This window comes from Salvelinus fontinalis, chromosome 2 (assembly GCF_029448725.1).
Source record: "Salvelinus fontinalis isolate EN_2023a chromosome 2, ASM2944872v1, whole genome shotgun sequence".
Classification (NCBI taxonomy): domain Eukaryota; kingdom Metazoa; phylum Chordata; class Actinopteri; order Salmoniformes; family Salmonidae; genus Salvelinus; species Salvelinus fontinalis.
In genome coordinates, this window is record NC_074666.1 from 83,936,762 (window position 1) to 83,957,616 (window position 20,855).

General features: G+C 46.8%; 1 protein-coding gene across 1 annotated transcript in view; it reads left to right on the forward strand.

The window, feature by feature from the left end:
• LOC129829475 (SH3 and cysteine-rich domain-containing protein 2-like) overlaps window positions 1–20,855 on the forward strand; it is an 84,574-nt gene that overhangs the window by 39,280 nt on the left and 24,439 nt on the right. The window contains exon 2 of the mRNA XM_055891181.1: window positions 17,348–17,705. Within this exon, the coding sequence (XP_055747156.1) occupies window positions 17,348–17,705 (358 nt within the window). The remainder of the gene's footprint in view (window positions 1–17,347; window positions 17,706–20,855) is intronic.

Genomic DNA, 20,855 nt, shown 5'->3' on the forward strand with positions numbered 1-20,855 from the left:
CTACCTACAGTACATACCTTACTGTTCCTGCCTACCTACCTACCTACAGTACATACCTTACTGTTCCTACCTACCTACAGTACATACCTTACTGATCCTACCTAGCTACAGTACATACCTTAATTTTCCTACCTAGCTACAGTACATACCTTACTGTTCCTACCTACCTACAGTACATACCTTACTGTTCCTACCTACCTACAGTACATACCTTACTTATCCTACCTACCTACCTACAGTACATACCTTACTGTTCCTACCTAGCTACAGTACATACCTTACTTATCCTACCTACCTACCTACCTACCTACCTACAGTACATACCTTACTGTTCCTACCTACCTACAGTAAATACCTTACTGTTCCTACCTACCTACCTACAGTACATACCTTACTGTTCCTACCTACCTACAGTACATACCTTACTGTTCCTACCTACCTACAGTACATACCTTACTGTTCCTACCTACCTACAGTACATACCTTACTGTTCCTACCTACCTACCTACCTACAGTACATACCTTACTGTTCCTACCTACCTACAGTACATACCTTACTGTTCCTACCTACCTACAGTACATACCTTACTGTTCCTACCTACCTACCTACAGTACATACCTTACTGTTCCTACCTACCTACCTACAGTACATACCTTACTGTTCCTACCTACCTACCTACCTACCTACAGTACATACCTTACTGTTCCTACCTACCTACAGTACATACCTTACTGTTCCTACCTACCTACAGTACATACCTTACTGTTCCTACCTACCTACCTACAGTACATACCTTACTGTTCCTACCTACCTACCTACAGTACATACCTTACTGTTCCTACCTACCTACCTACAGTACATACCTTACTGTTCCTACCTACCTACCTACAGTACATACCTTACTGTTCCTACCTACCTACCTACAGTACGTACCTTACTGGTCCTACCTTCCTACAGTACACACCTTACTGTTCCTACCTACCTACAGTACATACCTTACTGTTCCTACCTACCTACAGTACATACCTTACTGTTCCTACCTACCTACAGTACATACCTTACTGTTCCTACCTACCTACCTACAGTACATACCTTACTGTTCCTACCTACCTACAGTACATACCTTACTGTTCCTACCTACCTACAGTACATACCTTACTGTTCCTACCTACCTACAGTACATACCTTACTGTTCCTACCTAGCTACAGTACATACCTTACTGTTCCTACCTACCTACAGTACATACCTTACTGTTCCTACCTACCTACAGTATATACCTTACTGTTCCTACCTACCTACCTACCTACAGTACATACCTTACTGTTCCTACCTACCTACAGTACATACCATACTGTTCCTACCTACCTACCTACAGTACATACCTTACTTATCCTACCTACCTACCTACAGTATATACCTTACTGTTCCTACCTACCTACAGTACATACCTTACTGTTCCTACCTACCTACAGTACATACCTTACTGTTCCTACCTACCTACCTACAGTACATACCTTACTGTTCCTACCTACCTACCTACCTACCTACAGTACATACCTTACTGTTCCTACCTACCTACAGTACATACCTTACTGTTCCTACCTACCTACAGTACATACCTTACTGTTCCTACCTACCTACCTACAGTACATACCTTACTGTTCCTACCTACCTACCTACAGTACATACCTTACTGTTCCTACCTACCTACCTACAGTACATACCTTACTGTTCCTACCTACCTACCTACAGTACATACCTTACTGTTCCTACCTACCTACCTACAGTACGTACCTTACTGTTCCTACCTTCCTACAGTACATACCTTACTGTTCCTACCTACCTACAGTACATACCTTACTGTTCCTACCTACCTACAGTACATACCTTACTGTTCCTACCTACCTACAGTACATACCTTACTGTTCCTACCTACCTACCTACAGTACATACCTTACTGTTCCTACCTACCTACAGTACATACCTTACTGTTCCTACCTACCTACAGTACATACCTTACTGTTCCTACCTACCTACAGTACATACCTTACTGTTCCTACCTAGCTACAGTACATACCTTACTGTTCCTACCTACCTACAGTACATACCTTACTGTTCCTACCTACCTACAGTACATACCTTACTGTTCCTACCTACCTACCTACCTACAGTACATACCTTACTGTTCCTACCTACCTACCTACAGTACATACCTTACTGTTCCTACCTACCTACAGTACATACCTTACTGTTCCTACCTACCTACAGTACATACCATACTGTTCCTACCTACCTACCTACAGTACATACCTTACTTATCCTACCTACCTACCTACAGTATATACCTTACTGTTCCTACCTACCTACAGTACATACCTTACTGTTCCTACCTACCTACAGTACATACCTTACTGTTCCTACCTACCTACCTACAGTACATATCTTACTGTTCCTACCTACCTACAGTACATACCTTACTGTTCCTACCTACCTACCTACCTACAGTACATACCTTACTGTTCCTACCTACCTACCTACCTACAGTACATACCTTACTGTTCCTACCTACCTACAGTACATACCTTACTGTTCCTACCTAGCTACAGTACATACCTTACTGTTCCTACCTACCTACAGTACATACCTTACTGTTCCTACCTACCTACAGTACATACCTTACTGTTCCTACCTACCTACAGTACATACCTTACTGTTCCTGCCTACCTACCTACCTACAGTACATACCTTACTGTTCCTACCTACCTACAGTACATACCTTACTGTTCCTACCTAGCTACAGTACATACCTTACTGTTCCTACCTAGCTACAGTACATACCTTACTGTTCCTACCTACCTACAGTACATACCTTACTGTTCCTACCTACCTACAGTACATACCTTACTTATCCTACCTACCTACCTACAGTACATACCTTACTGTTCCTACCTAGCTACAGTACATACCTTACTGTTCCTACCTACCTACAGTACATACCTTACTGTTCCTACCTACCTACAGTACATACCTTACTGTTCCTATCTACCTACCTACAGTACATACCTTACTTATCCTACCTACCTACCTACCTACCTACCTACAGTACATACCTTACTGTTCCTACCTACCTACAGTAAATACCTTACTGTTCCTACCTACCTACCTACCTACAGTACATACCTTACTGTTCCTACCTACCTACAGTACATACCTTACTGTTCCTACCTACCTACAGTACATACCTTACTGTTCCTACCTACCTACAGTACATACCTTACTGTTCCTACCTACCTACCTACAGTACATACCTTACTGTTCCTACCTACCTACAGTACATACCTTACTGTTCCTACCTACCTACAGTACATACCTTACTGTTCCTACCTACCTACAGTACATACCTTACTGTTCCTACCTACCTACCTACAGTACATACCTTACTGTTCCTACCTACCTACCTACAGTACATACCTTACTGTTCCTACCTACCTACCTACCTACAGTACATACCTTACTGTTCCTACCTACCTACAGTACATACCTTACTGTTCCTACCTACCTACAGTACATACCTTACTGTTCCTACCTACCTACCTACAGTACATACCTTACTGTTCCTACCTACCTACCTACAGTACATACCTTACTGTTCCTACCTACCTACCTACCTACCTACCTACCTACCTACAGTACATACCTTACTGTTCCTACCTACCTACCTACAGTACATACCTTACTGTTCCTACCTACCTACCTACAGTACATACCTTACTGTTCCTACCTACCTACCTACAGTACATACCTTACTTTCCCTACCTACCTACCTACAGTACATACCTTACTTTCCCTACCTATCTACCTACCTACAGTACATACCTTACTGTTCCTACCTACCTACCTACAGTACATACCTTACTGTTCCTACCTACCTACCTACAGTACATACCTTACTCTTCCTACCTACCTACCTACAGTACATACCTTACTGTTCCTACCTACCTACCTACAGTACATACCATACTTCCCTACCTACCTACCTACCTACCTACCTACCTACCTACCTACAGTACATACCTTACAGTTCCTACCTACCGACCTACAGTACATAACTTACTGTTCCTACCTACCTACCTACAGTACATACCTTACTGCTCCTACCTACCTACCTACATTACATACCTTACTGTTCCTACCTACCTACAGTACATACCTTACTGTTCCTACCTACCTACCTACAGTACATACCTTACTTTCCCTACCTACCTACCTACAGTACATACCTTACTTTCCCTACCTATCTACCTACCTACAGTACATACCTTACTGTTCCTACCTACCTACCTACAGTACATACCTTACTGTTCCTACCTACCTACCTACAGTACATACCTTACTCTTCCTACCTACCTACCTACAGTACATACCTTACTGTTCCTACCTACCTACCTACAGTACATACCATACTTCCCTACCTACCTACCTACCTACCTACCTACCTACCTACCTACAGTACATACCTTACAGTTCCTACCTACCGACCTACAGTACATAACTTACTGTTCCTACCTACCTACCTACAGTACATACCTTACTGCTCCTACCTACCTACCTACATTACATACCTTACTGTTCCTACCTACCTACAGTACATACCTTACTGTTCCTACCTACCTACCTGCATACAGTACATACCTACCTACAGTACATACCATACTGTTCCTACCTACCTACCTTCCCACAGTACATACCCTACCTACCTACCTACCTACCTACCTACCTACAGTACATACCTTACTGTTCCTGCTTACCTACAGTACATACCTTACTGTTCCTACCTACCTACAGTACATACCTTACTGTTCCTACCTACCTACCTACAGTACATACCTTACTTATCCTACCTACCTACCTACCTACCTACCTACAGTACATACCTTACTGTTCCTACCTACCTACCTACAGTACATACCTTACTGTTCCTACCTACCTACCTACAGTACATACCTTACTGTTCCTACCTACCTACAGTACATACCTTACTGTTCCTACCTACCTACAGTACATACCTTACTGTTCCTACCTACCTACCCACAGTACATACCTTACTGTTCCTACCTACCTACCCACAGTACATACCTTACTGTTCCTACCTACCTACAGTACATACCTTACTGTTCCTACCGACCTACAGTACATACCTTACTGTTCCTACCTACCTACAGTACATACCTTACTGTTCCTACCTACCTACCTACAGTACATACCTTACTTATCCTACCTACCTACCTACCTACATACAGTACATACCTTACTGTTCCTACCTAGCTACAGTACATACCTTACTGTTCCCACCTACCTACAGTACATACCTTACTGTTCCTACCTACCTACAGTACATACCTTACTGTTCCTACCTACCTACAGTACATACCTTACTGTTCCTACCTACCTACAGTACATACCTTACTGTTCCTACCTACCTACAGTACATAACTTACTGTTCCTACCTAGCTACAGTACATACCTTACTGTTCCTACCTACCTACAGTACATACCTTACTGTTCCTACCTAGCTACAGTACATACCTTACTGTTCCTACCTACCTACAGTACATACCTTACTGTTCCTACCTACCTACCTACAGTACATACCTTACTGTTCCTACCTACCTACAGTACATACCTTACTGTTCCTACCTACCTACAGTACATACCTTACTGTTCCTACCTACCTACAGTACATACCTTAATGTTCCTACCTACCTACAGTGCATACCTTACTGTTCCTACCTACCTACAGTACATACCTTACTGTTCCTACCTAGCTACAGTACATACCTTACTGTTCCTACCTACCTACAGTACATACCTTACTGTTCCTACCTACCTACCTACCTACCTACAGTACATACCTTACTGTTCCTACCTACATACAGTACATACCTTACTGTTCCTACCTACCTACAGTACATACCTTACTGTTCCTACCTAGCTACAGTACATACCTTACTGTTCCTACCTACCTACAGTACATACCTTACTGTTCCTACCTACCTACAGTACATACCTTACTGTTCCTACCTACCTACCTACCTACAGTACATACCTTACTGTTCCTACCTACCTACCTACCTACAGTACATACCTTACTGTTCCTACCTACCTACAGTACATACCTTACTGTTCCTACCTACCTACAGTACATACCTTACTGTTCCTACCTAGCTACAGTACATACCTTACTGTTCCTACCTACCTACAGTACATACCTTACTGTTCCTACCTACCTACAGTACATACCTTACTGTTCCTACCTACCTACCTACCTACAGTACATACCTTACTGTTCCTACCTACCTACCTACCTACAGTACATACCTTACTGTTCCTACCTACCTACAGTACATACCTTACTGTTCCTACCTACCTACAGTACATACCTTACTGTTCCTACCTACCTACCTACAGTACATACCTTACTTATCCTACCTACCTACCTACAGTATATACCTTACTGTTCCTACCTACCTACAGTACATACCTTACTGTTCCTACCTACCTACAGTACATACCTTACTGTTCCTACCTACCTACCTACAGTACATACCTTACTGTTCCTACCTACCTACAGTAAATACCTTACTGTTCCTACCTACCTACCTACCTACCTACAGTACATACCTTACTGTTCCTACCTACCTACCTACCTACCTACAGTACATACCTTACTGTTCCTACCTACCTACAGTACATACCTTACTGTTCCTACCTATCTACAGTACATACCTTACTGTTCCTACCTACCTACAGTACATACCTTACTGTTCCTACCTACCTACAGTACATACCTTACTGTTCCTACCTACCTACAGTACATACCTTACTGTTCCTGCCTACCTACCTACCTACAGTACATACCTTACTGTTCCTACCTACCTACAGTACATACCTTACTGTTCCTACCTAGCTACAGTACATACCTTACTGTTCCTACCTAGCTACAGTACATACCTTACTGTTCCTACCTACCTACAGTACATACCTTACTGTTCCTACCTACAGTACATACCTTACTGTTCCTACCTACCTACAGTACATACCTTACTGTTCCTACCTACCTACCTACAGTACATACCTTACTGTTCCTACATACCTACCTACAGTACATACCTTACTTATCCTACCTACCTACCTACAGTACATACCTTACTGTTCCTACCTAGCTACAGTACATACCTTACTGCTCCTACCTACCCACAGTACATACCTTACTGTTCCTACCTAGCTACAGTACATACCTTACTGTTCCTACCTACCTACAGTACATACCTTACTGTTCCTACCTACCTACAGTACATACCTTACTGTTCCTACCTACCTACCTACAGTACATACCTTACTTATCCTACCTACCTACCTACCTACCTACCTACAGTACATACCTTACTGTTCCTACCTACCTACAGTACATACCTTACTGTTCCTACCAACCTACCTACAGTACATACCTTACTGTTCCTACCTACCTACAGTACATACCTTACTGTTCCTACCTACCTACAGTACATACCTTACTGTTCCTACCTACCTACAGTACATACCTTACTGTTCCTGCCTACCGACCTACCGTACATACCTTACTGTTCCTACCTACCTACAGTACATACCTTACTGTTCCTACCTAGCTACAGTACATACCTTACTGTTCCTACCTACCTACAGTACATACCTTACTGTTCCTACCTACCAACCTACAGTACATACCTTACTGTTCCTACCTACCTACCTACAGTACATACCTTACTTATCCTACCTACCTACCTACCTACCTACAGTACATACCTTACTGTTCCTACCTACCTACCTACAGTACATACCTTACTTATCCTACCTACCTACCTACCTACAGTACATACCTTACTGTTCCTACCTACCTACAGTACATACCTTACTGTTCCTACCTACCTACAGTACATACCTTACTGTTCCTACCTACCTACCCACAGTACATACCTTACTGTTCCTACCTACCTACAGTACATACCTTACTTATCCTACCTACCTACCTACAGTACATACCTTACTGTTCCTACCTACCTACAGTACATACCTTACTGTTCCTACCTACCTACAGTACATACCTTACTGTTCCTACCTACCTACCCACAGTACATACCTTACTGTTCCTACCTACCTACAGTACATACCTTACTGTTCCTACCTAGCTACAGTACATACCTTACTGTTCCTACCTAGCTACAGTACATACCTTACTGTTCCTACCTACCTACAGTACATACCTTACTGTTCCTACCTAGCTACAGTACATACCTTACTGTTCCTACCTACCTACAGTACATACCTTACTGTTCCTACCTACCAACCTACAGTACATACCTTACTGTTCCTACCTACCTACCTACAGTACATACCTTACTTATCCTACCTACCTACCTACCTACCTACAGTACATACCTTACTGTTCCTACCTACCTACCTACAGTACATACCTTACTTATCCTACCTACCTACCTACCTACAGTACATACCTTACTGTTCCTACCTACCTACAGTACATACCTTACTGTTCCTACCTACCTACAGTACATACCTTACTGTTCCTACCTACCTACCCACAGTACATACCTTACTGTTCCTACCTACCTACAGTACATACCTTACTTATCCTACCTACCTACCTACAGTACATACCTTACTGTTCCTACCTACCTACAGTACATACCTTACTGTTCCTACCTACCTACAGTACATACCTTACTGTTCCTACCTACCTACCCACAGTACATACCTTACTGTTCCTACCTACCTACAGTACATACCTTACTGTTCCTACCTAGCTACAGTACATACCTTACTGTTCCTACCTAGCTACAGTACATACCTTACTGTTCCTACCTACCTACAGTACATACCTTACTACCTCCCTGCCTACCTTCTACCTGCCTACCAGTACCTACCTACCTACATACCTACCTTACTGTTCCTACCTACCTACCTATCACTCCATCTAATCTATCTAACTACCAGTGTCCTGACCTGATCTAGCGGTGCGGGATGGAGCTCCTCTGCTGGTGATGCTTCCAGCAGGATCACTGCAGCAGAAGGATCACCTAGTGTAGCACTTATATTGTATTGAATTGACATAATGTGTGCACTCTAAACCAATAGCTATGGAAGTAACCCAGAGTGGAGGCAGTAGTGGAGATATTGGCTCAGAGGATGTCTACAGAGAGTGGTGGGAGGAGTGAAGAATATGAAGACACCTGTGTGTCCCCGGGGCCAGCTAGTCAACCTGCTGCAGTCAACCTGCTGCAGTCAACCTGCTGCAGTCAACCTGCTGCAGTCTGAACAAGAATCTGGTCCGGTCAGGGAGGGGATTGCTGGGTGATGGTAAAATAAGATTATACTTGATTGTGTGCTTGCGCTGAAATTTGCCTTCCGATACAATACTTCCTTACCAACTAATACCAAACAGTTAAAACAAGTTAAAATAGATAACTGGGTGCACAGAAAACCAATACTGGAGTAGAAATGAGCTGTGTCTTATCTTTACCTTCGTGTGTCACATCTTCTTTGCCCTATGTGCCAGCCGGAGCAATGGGGATGAGTGAGTGAGTGTCATATCTTTACGTAACACACCCATGAGTCAGAGAGGGAAGGAAGGGCTGGTTCTGAGGAGAGGAGAAATGTTTGAGGGGGATAAATTCAACAACAACTCAAAGACCACAAAGCATAAGTCACTGCAGCTTTGGATCAAACTTCTGACAGAGACCTTTGCTTCACTGGAATAATGTTCTAACAGACAGACAGCACAACATTCCCCAATGCCCCCGCCCCCCCCCCCCCCCCCCCCCCCCCCCTGTGCTGCTTGTATCTGATTAACAAGTGAACAGCAATAAGAAGGAAGAGAAAATGTGTGTTTTGTGTGTTTTGTGTGTGTGTGTGTGTGTGTGTGTGTGTGTGTGTGTGTGTGTGTGTGTGTGTGTGTGTGTGTGTGTGTGTGTGTGTGTGTGTGTGTGTGTGTGTGTGATAGGGTTCTGTTTGTTTGTTCTCTTGTTTTTCATTCTGAGAGCTGTCCATAAACAACGATTAACAAGTGAACAGCAATAAGAAGGAAGAGAAAATGTGTGTTTTGTGTGTTTTGTGTGTGTGTGTGTGTGTGTGTGTGTGTGTGTGTGTGTGTGTGTGTGTGTGTGTGTGTGTGTGTGTGTGTGTGTGTGTGTGTGTGTGTGTGTGTGATAGGGTTCTGTTTGTTTGTTCTCTTGTTTTTCATTCTGAGAGCTGTCCATAAACAACCCTTTGTCTCTCCCAGGGCTGCTGAGCGTTTGTTGCTCAGCACAGCTTTGACCTGGGAGTTGAACAGTTAGACAAACAGACACTAGAGAGAGGGATTCTTCTTGAGGTGGGGGTTGGATGCCCATGATATATGGCAGAGCGAAAGGGGTGAAACAGAGAAACATGGACAGGGAGGGATGGGAGAGAGAAAGAGAGAGAAATGGACAGGGAGGGATGAGAGAGAGAAATGGACAGGGAGGGATGAGAGAGAGAAATGGACAGGGAGGGATGGGAGAGAGAAAGAGAGAGAAATGGACAGGGAGGGATGAGAGAGAGAAAGAGAGAGAAATGGACAGGGAGGGATGAGAGAGAGAGAGAAATGGACAGGGAGGGATGAGAGAGAGAAAGAGAGAGAAATGGACAGGGAGGGATGGGAGAGAGGAAAGAGAGAGAAATGGACTGGGAGGGATGAGAGAGAGAAGGAGAGAGAGATGGACAGGGAGGGATGGAGAGAGAGAAAGAGAGAAATGGACAGGGAGGGATGAGAGAGAGAGAGAAATGGACAGGGAGGGATGAGAGAGAGAGAGAGAGAGAGATGGACAGGGAGGGATGGGAGAGAGAGAGAGAGAGAAATGGACAGAGAGGGATGGGAGAGAGATGGAGAGAGAAATGGACAGGGAGGGATGAGAGAGAGAGAAGGAGAGAGAAGATGGACAGGAGGGATGGGAGAGAGATGGAGAGAGAGATGGACGGAGAGGGATGGGAGAGAGATGGGGAGAGGAATGGACAGAGAGGATGGAGAGAGAGATGGACAGAGAGAGATGGACAGAGGGATGGAGAGAGAGATGGAGAGAGAGATGGACAGGGAGGGATGGGAGAGAGATGGAGAGAGAAATGGAGAGAGGGATGGAGAGAGAGATGAAGAGAGAAATGGACGGAGAGGGATGGGAGAGAGATGGAGAGAGAGATGGACAGAGGGATGGAGAGAGATGGGGAGAGAGATGGGGAGAGAGATGGGGGGAGAGATGGGGAGAGGAATGGACAGAGAGATGGAGAGAGAGATGGACAGAGAGAGATGGACAGAGGGATGGAGAGAGGGATGGGGAGAGATGGACAGAGGGATGGAGAGAGAGATGGAGAGAGAGATGGACAGAGGGATGGAGAGAGGGATGGACAGAGGAATGGACAGAGGGATGGAGAGAGAGATGGAGAGAGAGATGGACAGAGAGAGATGGAGAGAGGGATGGAGAGAGGGATGGACAGGAGGGATGGAGAGAGAGATGGAGGGAGAGGAATGGACAGAGAGATGGAGAGAGAGATGGACAGAGAGAGATGGACAGAGGGATGGAGAGAGGGATGGAGAGAGGGATGGAGAGAGGGATGGAGAGAGAGATGGAGAGAGGGATGGACAGAGGGATGGAGAGAGGGATGGAGAGAGGGATGGAGAGAGAGATGGACAGAGGGATGGAGAGAGGGATGGAGAGAGGGATGGAGAGAGGGATGGGAGAGGGATGGGGAGAGAGATGGAGAGAGGGATGAGGAGAGATGGAGAGAGAGAGATGGACAGAGGGATGGAGAGAGAGAGAGATGGACAGAGGGATGAGAGAGAGGATGGAGAGAGAGATGGACAGAGGGATGGAGAGAGGGATGGAGAGAGGGATGGAGAGAGGGATGGAGAGAGAGATGGAGAGAGAGATGGACAGAGAGATGGAGAGAGAGATGGACAGAGAGAGATGGAGAGAGGGATGGAGAGAGGAATGGAGAGAGAGATGGACAGAGAGGGATGAGAGAGATGGAGAGAGAATGGACGAGAGGGATGGAGAGAGGGATGAGAGAGAGATGGACGAGAGGGATGGGAGAGAGATGGAGAGAGAGATGGACAGGAGGGATGAGAGAGAGAGAGATGGACGAGAGGGATGAGAGAGAGAGAGAATGGACGAGAGGGATGGAGAGAGAGATGGACAGGAGGGATGAGAGAGAGAGAGAGAGAGAGATGGACAGGAGGGATGAGAGAGAGAGAGAATGGACAGAGAGGGATGAGAGAGAGATGGAGAGAGAGATGGACGAGAGGGATGGGAGAGAGATGGAGAGAGAGATGGACGAGAGGGATGGAGAGAGAATGGAGAGAGAGATGGACGGAGAGGGATGGAGAGAGAGGAGGAGAGAGAATGGACAGAGAGGGAGGGAGAGAGATGGAGAGAGAGAATGGACAGAGAGGGATGGAGAGAGATGGAGAGGGATGGACAGGGAGGGATGAGAGAGGAGAGAGATGGAGAGAGATGGACGAGAGGGATGGAGAGAGAGGATGAGAGAGAGATGGAGGAGAGGGATGGAGAGAGAGATGGAGAGAGAGATGGACGAGAGGGATGAGAGAGAGATGGAGAGAGAGATGGACAGAGGGATGAGAGAGAGATGGAGAGAGAGATGGACAGAGAGGGATGAGAGAGATGGAAGAGAGAGATGGACAGAGGGATGAGAGAGAGGATGAGAGAGAGATGGACAGAGGGATGGAGAGAGAGAGAGAGAGAGATGGCGAGAGGGATGGAGAGAGGGATGGGGAGAGATGGAGAGAGAGAGATGGAGAGAGGGATGGGAGAGAGATGGAGAGAGAGATGGACAGGGAGGGATGGGAGAGAGAGGAGAGAGAGATGGACAGGGAGGGATGGAGAGAGAGATGGAGAGAGAGGAAGAGATGAGAGATGGACAGGAGGGATGGGAGAGAGAAAGAAAGTGAAATGGACAGAGGGATGGGAGAGAGAAAGAGAGAGAAATGGACAGGGAGGGATGGGAGAGAGAACGAGAGAGAAATGGACAGGGAGGAATGAGAGAGAGAAAGAGAGAGAAATGAACAGGGAGGAATGAGAGAGAAATGGACAGGGAGGGATGAGAGAGAGAAAGAGAGAGAAATGGACAGGGAGGGATGGGAGAGAGAAAGAGAGAGAAATGGACAGGGAGGGATGGGAGAGAGAAAGAGAGAGAAATGGACAGGGAGGGATGGGAGAGAGAAAGAGAGAGAAATGGACAGGGAGGGATGAGAGAGAGAAAGAGAGAGAAATGGACAGGGAGGGATGGGAGAGACTGTGAGAGAGAGAAAGAGAGAGAAATGGACAGGGAGGGATGAGAGAGAGAAAGAGAGAAATATTGGCAGGGAGGGATGGGAGAGAGAAAGGGAGAGAAATGGACAGGGAGGGAGGAGAGAGAGAAAGAGAGAAAAATGGACAGGGAGGGATGGGAGAGACGGTGAGAGAGAGAAAGAGAGAGAAATGGACAGGGAGGGATGAGAGAGAGAAAGAGAGAAAAATTTACAGGGATGGATGGGAGAGAGAAAGAGAGAGAAATGGACAGGGAGGGAGGAGAGAGAGAAAGAGAGAAAAATGGACAGGGAGGGATGGGAGAGAGAGAAAGAGAGAGAAATGGACAGGGAGGGATGAGAGAGAGAAAGAGAGAAAAATTTACAGGGAGGGATGGGAGAGAGAAAGAGAGAGAAATGGACAGGGAGGGATGAGAGAGAGAAAGAGAGAAAAATGGACAGGGAGGGATGGGAGAGAGAAAGAGAGAGAAATGGACAGGGAGGGAGGAGAGAGAGAAAGAGAGAAAAATTTACAGGGAGGGATGGGAGAGAGAAAGAGAGAGAAATGGACAGGGAGGGAGGAGAGAGAGAAAGAGAGAAAAATGGACAGGGAGGGATGGGAGAGACGGTGAGAGAGAGAAAGAGAGAGAAATGGACAGGGAGGGATGAGAGAGAGAAAGAGAGAAAAATTTACAGGGAGGGATGGGAGAGAGAAAGAGAGAGAAATGGACAGGGAGGGATGAGAGAGAGAAAGAGAGAAAAATGGACAGGGAGGGATGGGAGAGAGAAAGAGAGAGAAATGGACAGGGAGGGATGGGAGAGACGGTGAGAGAGAGAAAGAGAGAGAAATGGACAGGGAGGGATGAGAGAGACGGGGAGAGAGAAAGAGAGAGAAATGGACAGGGAGGGATGGGAGAGACGGGGAGAGAGAGAAAGAGAGAGAAATGGACAGGGAGGGATGAGAGAGAGAAAGAGAGAAAAATGGACAGGGAGGGATGAGAGAGACAGGGAGAGAGAGAAAAATGGACAGGGAGGGATGGGAGAGACGGTGAAAGAGAGAAAGAGAGAAAAATGGACAGGGAGGGATGAGAGAGACGGGGAGAGAGAAAGAGAGAGAAATGAAAAGACAGAGAGATTGTGTAAGCTTTTCCTCTGAGGCAGTCCTTCTCTTAGCCTGGCTGACGCACGACCCACGTGACTACACAGGACGTGGAGAGGCTGGTGCAAAAACGATCCCTCGACTTTCTGGGATTATTGTCATGAAATTGCAAAGGAAAGGCATTGAATAAAGCAGTTCAGGGACTAGTTCACACCTATGTATGCCAGGGTTGGATTTGTACAGTAGCTAGGTCACATAAGGTATTGTATGCAAAGGACTTAATACACATGTAAATGACAGCAAACAGTCATTATGAACTGGAGCCTTGTGGATTACTATGCATGAAGCGAACTGGCAGTACTGTAGGTTAATGTTGGCGTTACTTCAGATAATAAGCTGCGGCCGTCTCAACTAAACTAGAGTTTAACGAGGGTTTCTCTCTGGCTGAGTCCCAAATGGCACCTTATTCTATATAATAGTGAACTGCTTTTGACCACGGCCCCATATGCGAGAGAAAGCGAATAGAGTGCTGTTTGGGAAGAACAGCACCGAGGCTTGATTAGATACGCTCTAATTGAGACGTGTTCTAGCGCACGGCGCGGGCGGCAGGCTACAACCGACCATAGAAATAGAATCTAGATTCTGTCACTATGACGCCAACGCTTCTTTCCTCTGACTTAACATGCTCTGGACAAACGCATGCCGCACCTTCTGGTAGCTACGTAGGGAGCGCTGCGCTGACAGGTGTGTCAAACCAAACCGCCAATCGTCATCAACTCAGATGAGCGGCTGTAATCAAATGATTTGACACGGGGAGAAACACACACTCGACACAAACCACTGCACGCACACACACTTCTATGCTCATTAACGAGTACACAGGGACACTGGGTAGCTGTCTGTCTTTCTGACTCACACGCTCTCTTGGACAAACTGTTTTCCTCTCCTATTCCCTGAGAAACAGAGGCGTAAGCCTCCGCTAGCAGCAGACCGACGGGCAGAGAGAGAGAGAGTCTGTGTGTGCCGGTGTTTGTGTGTGTGGAGCTGTGTCTGTGGTGGATCAATGGGGTGTCTGCCTACCCTGGTCCGTTCTTTTAGATTCAGACAAAGGAGAGGACAACGCCCTCCTCTCTCAGCTAGCTCTTCTTCCTCATGTCACCTCTATGGTGTCTCTGTGGCAGACACTTCCTCACAGCACCATCCATAACACCTAACTCCACATGATGTATGATCATCAATATCTCTGGCCTGAGGAGCAGGTTGGCATTTAATTGTTTTAAATCTTGCCTTGGAGGCAGCTCTGTAGTGGTCACTAGCTAGCACGGTCAGTCACCACACTGCTAATCTTAATGCCTTACCCTAACCTTAAATTAAAAGTTTTAAAAAACACATTTTTGTTTTCCATACATTTTTACGATAATAGACAATTTTGACTTTGCAGCTGGCCCGGCTAGAAGACATTTTTCAGTTCTGCCTCCAGTGCAAGATTCATAACAATAAACGTCAACCTGCGCCTGGGGAGATCATCAGTCAGTTGAGCGACATCTATTTATTTAGGTAATCAATGCAAGTTGGAGAGACAGAGAGACAGGATACAGGAGTGATGGCTTTGACATGTGTTCGTTTATCAGTCATGCAGGAACAGCTGGGTCAGTATAGGTGATAAGGAATGAATGATAGTCACGTCATGTACAATACGTGGGGTAAGGAGGCTGTGTGAATAATCCTATGTGTGTGTGTTTGTGTGTGTGTGTGTGTGTGTGTGTGTGTGTGTGTGTGTGTGTGTGTGTGTGTGTGTGTGTGTGTGTGTGTGTGTCAAATCAAATGTTATTTGTCACATGCGCCTTACAGTGAAATGCTGACTTACAAGCCCTTAACCAGCAATGCAGTTTTAAGAAAAATACCTTAAAAAAAGAAATAAAAGTAACAAATAATTAAAGAGCAGCAGTGAAATAACAATAGCGAGGCTATATACCGAGGGTACCGGTACAGAGTCAATGTGCGGGGGCACCAGTTAGTTGAGGTAAATGAGGTAATATGTACATGTATGGAGAGTTATTAAAGTGACTATGCATAGATAATAACAGAGAGTAGCAGCAGTGTAAAAGATTTGATTAGATGTTCAGGAGTCTTATGCCTCGAGGGTAGAAGCTGTTTAGAAGCCTCTTGGACCTAGACTTGGCGCTCCGGTACCACTTGCCGTGCGGTAGCAGAGAGAACAGTCTATGACTAAGGTGGCTGGAGTCTTTGACAATTTTAGGGCCTTCCTCTGACACCGCCTGGTATAGAGATCCTGGATTGCAGGAAGCTTGGCCCCGGTATGTGTGAAAGTATGTGTGTGTATATGTGCAGTGCATGTATAGGTGTGTGTGATAAGTGTGTCTGTTTACCATTTAAGCCCAGCACCCGCACTCACACTGACAATGGGCCAGAGGTAGGCTGGTGTGAATACATCATCAATAGGCCCCGTAAAGGTACTGAATCAGATACGGAGCCAGGAGATTGGCTGCTGATTGCTGCTGATAAGGCTGCTGGGTAAACTGGAACGGTCCTTTTCATCCGTCTCCCACTGAACCAGGGAACATCTGTGCCCAGTGGGTTACGGGCTAGCAACCTTACATGAAACCCAACTAAATGGCATTTCACAAATTATTATTATCAATGTGAGTGCTAATGTCCTTTTGTGCTGTTGGTTTTTCATGAAATGGCGAGTCAACATCACTTGTTTATGGAACCACATGTTCTATGGAAATGAAAATTGCTTGTTCATCCTCTCGGGGGGAACAACTGGTACGTACACATGTTATTGTGCCTGTTCAATCCCTGACGTGTTGATATCTGTCGTGAATGTTCCCCTCTCTCCTCTCTCCCTCCCTGCAGCTCCAGCGTCTGAAGCGCTCCCTCTCCTTTAAGACCCTGATGCGCAGTAAGAGTGTAGAGAACTTCTTCCAGAGGTCCTGCAGTGACGCTCGTCTCCCCCCAGACTTCATCACCGACCCGCCGCCCCCCTCCCCGCCCCCTGGCTCTCCCCTTGCCAGTGAATGCTCACCCTCCCTCTCTCCGTCACTCAGCCCCAACCCCTCCCTCTGCTCCCACTCCCCGTCTCTAAGCCCCTCCCCCTCGCTGTCTTCCAAGGCCCCGCCCCAGACCCGCCCACTGACGCAGGTGAACCACTGCTTCCAGGAGCACGTTTTCCGCAAGCCCACCCACTGCCAGCTCTGCAAGCACCTGATCGTGGGTAAGGTGCCAACTTTACTCCCAGGCCTCTCGACACACTAGGCCTCAGTGTCTATGTAGGATTATTTGCTTCATTCAGCCATTTATCCTGGTTACTTGATCTTGTATTTCTAGCTGGTCAGTGTTATTACTTTATTAGGTCACTGCGACTATCCATTATACTAGAATCCACTTGACTATTAAGTGAACAGATTTCAAAAGCAGCACCTGACTAGGTACCTAATGACTGGAATAATTAGTTGAAATTACTCACATCATTTCATTCCTATTCAATAGCAATAACAATGTAACATTGATAACAATGAAGCAAACAATAGGTGGATTATAATTGGAATGTATGCAGGAGAATAGCAGAGGTACCACAGGAATGGTGTTACACTCTGCTCGTGTGTGTATTCTTGGTTTTCGGACATAAAGCATACAGTATGATTGGATTGAGAAGCTGAGGGCAAGTCTAGTTAAGCGTGTTCACGTGCCCTTGATTTGATATGCTGCTGCGTGTGTAGAGGTCCCTTAACATTCTCATACTCTTTTCCTCTTTGCTAAATCTACTTCCTGTCACCATGATTGATTGCAGAAGCTATTTTATTCCTCTTTGTGTTTGCTTACGTCATAATTTTTTCTTCAACGCACCAGCTGATCCTGCTGTCCTGTAGCCTGCCTCATTGCCCCCAGTCTCTTCTCTCTCTCTCCCAGTCTCTCCTCTCTCTCCTCTCTCTCCCAGTCTCTCTGTCTCTCCTTTCTCTCTCCCAGTCTCTCTGCCTCTCCTCTCTCTCTCCCAGTCTCTCCTCTCTCTCTCCCAGTCTCTCCTCTCTCTCTCAGTCTCTCCTCTCTCTCCTCTCTGTCCCAGTCTCCCCTCTGTCTCTCTCCTCTTTCTTCTATCTCCCAGTCTCCTCTTTCTCTTCCAGTCTCCTCTCTCTCCCAGTCTCTCCTCTCTCTCTCCCAGTCTCTCCTCTCTCTCTCCCAGTCTCTCCTCTCTCTCCCAGTGTCTCCTCTCTCTCCCAGTCTCTCCTCTCTCTCTCCCAGTCTCTCCTCTTTCTCTCCCAGTCTCTCCTCTCTCTCCCAGTCTCTCCTCTCTCTCCCAGTGTCTCTCCTCTCTCTCCCAGTCTCTTTTACTCTGCTAATCTCTCTGTCCTCTCTTTCTCTTCCAGTCTCTCCCCTTTCTCTCCCAGTCTGTCCTCTCTCTCCCAGTCTGTCCTATCTCTGTCTGTCCTCTCTCTTCCAGTCTCTCCTCTCTCTTCCAGTCTGTCCTCTCTCTCCCAGTCTCTCCTATCTCTGTCTCTCCTCTCTCTCCCAGTCTCTCCTCTCTCTCCCAGTCTGTCCTCTCTCTCCCAGTCTGTCCTATCTCTGTCTGTCCTCTCTCTTCCAGTCTCTCCTCTCTCCCAGTCTGTCCTCTCTCTCTCCCAGTTTCTCCTATCTCTGTCTCTCCTCTCCCTTCCAGTCTGTCCTCTCTCTTCTGGTCTGTCCTCTCTCTCCCAGTCTCTCCTATCTCTGTCTGTCCTCTCTCTTCCAGTCTCTCCTCTCTCTCTCCCAGTCTGTCCTCTCTCTCTTCCAGTCTCTCCTATCTCTGTCTCTCTTCTCTCTTCCAGTCTCTCCTCTCTCTCTCCCAGTCTGTTCTCTCTCTCTCTTCCAGTCTCTCCTATCTTTGTCTTTCCTGTCTCTCCTCTCCCAGTCTCTCCTCTCTCTGTCTCTCCTCTCCCAGTCTCTCCACTCTGTCTCTCCTCTATCTGTCTCTCCTCTCTCTCTGTCTGTCCTCTCTCTCTTCCAGTCTCTCCTCTCTCCCAGTCTGTTCTCTCTCTCTCCCAGTCTCTCCTCTCCCTGTTTCTCCTCTCTCTCCCAGTCTGTCCCCTCTCTCTGCCAGTCTCTTCTCTCCCAGTCTCTCCTCTCTGTCTCTCCTCTGTCTCTCCCAGTCTCTCCTCTCCCAGTCTCTCCTCTCTCTGTCTCTCCTCTCTCTTCCAGTCTGTCCTCTCTCTCTCCCAGTCTGTCCTCTCTCTCTCCCAGTCTCTCCTCTCTCTGTCTCTCCTCTCTCCCAGTCTCTCCTCTCCCAGTCTCCCTCTCTGTCTCTCCTCTCTGTCTCTCCTCTCTCTGTCTCTCCTCTCTCTGTCTGTCATCTCCCAGTCTCCTCTCCCAGTCTCTCCGTCTCTCCTCTTCCAGTCTCCTCTCTCAGTCTCTCCTCGCTCTGTCTCTCCTCCCCCAGTCTCTCCTTTCTCTGTCTCTCCTCTCTCTCTCTGTCTCTTATCAGTCTCTCCTCTCTCTCTCTGTCGCTCCTCTCTCTCTGTCTCTTATCAGTCTCTCCTCTCTCCTCTCTCTGTCTCTCCTCTCTCTCTCCCAGTCTCTCCTCTCTCTCTGTGTCTCCTCTCTCTATCCCAGTCTCTCCTCTCCCAGTCTCTCCTCTCTCTGTCTCTCCTCTCTCTCTCCCAGTCTCTCCTCTTTCTGTCTCTCCTCTCTCTCTCAGTCTGTCCCCTCTCTCTCACAGTCTCTCCTCTCCCAGTCCTCCCCCAGTCTCTCCTCTCTCTGTCTCTCCTCTCTCTCTCTGTCTCTTATCAGTCTCTCCTCTCTCTCTCTCTCTGTCGCTCCTCTCTCTCTGTCTCTTATCAGTCTCTCCTCTCTCCTCTCTCTCTCCCAGTCTCTCCTCTCTCTTCCAGTCTCTCCTCTCTCTCTCCCAGTCTCTCCTCTCCCAGTCTCCCCTCTCCCAGTCTCTCCTCTCTCTGTCTCTCCTCTCCCAGTCTCCTCTCACTCTGTCTCTCCTCCCCCAGTCTCCTCTCTCTGTCTCCTCTCCCAGTCTCTCCTCTCCCTGTCTCTCCTCTCTCAGTCTGTCCTCTCCCAGTCTCCTCTCCCAGTCTCTCGTCTCTCTGTCTCTCCTCTCCCAGTCTCCTCTCTCAGTCTCTCCTCACTCTGTCTCTCCTCTCCCAGTCTCCTCTCTCTGTCTCTCCTCTCCCAGTCTCTCCTCTCCCAGTCTCTCCTCTCTCTGTCTCTCATCACTCTCTGTCTCTTAGCAGTCTCTCCTCTCCCTCTCTCTCTCTCTCTGTCTCTCCTCTCTCTCTGTCTCTTATCGGTCACTCCTCTCTCCCAGTCTCTCCTCTCCCAGTCTCTCCTCTCCCAGTGTCTCATCTGCCAGTCTCTCCTCTCTCTGTGTCTCCTCTCCTCTCCC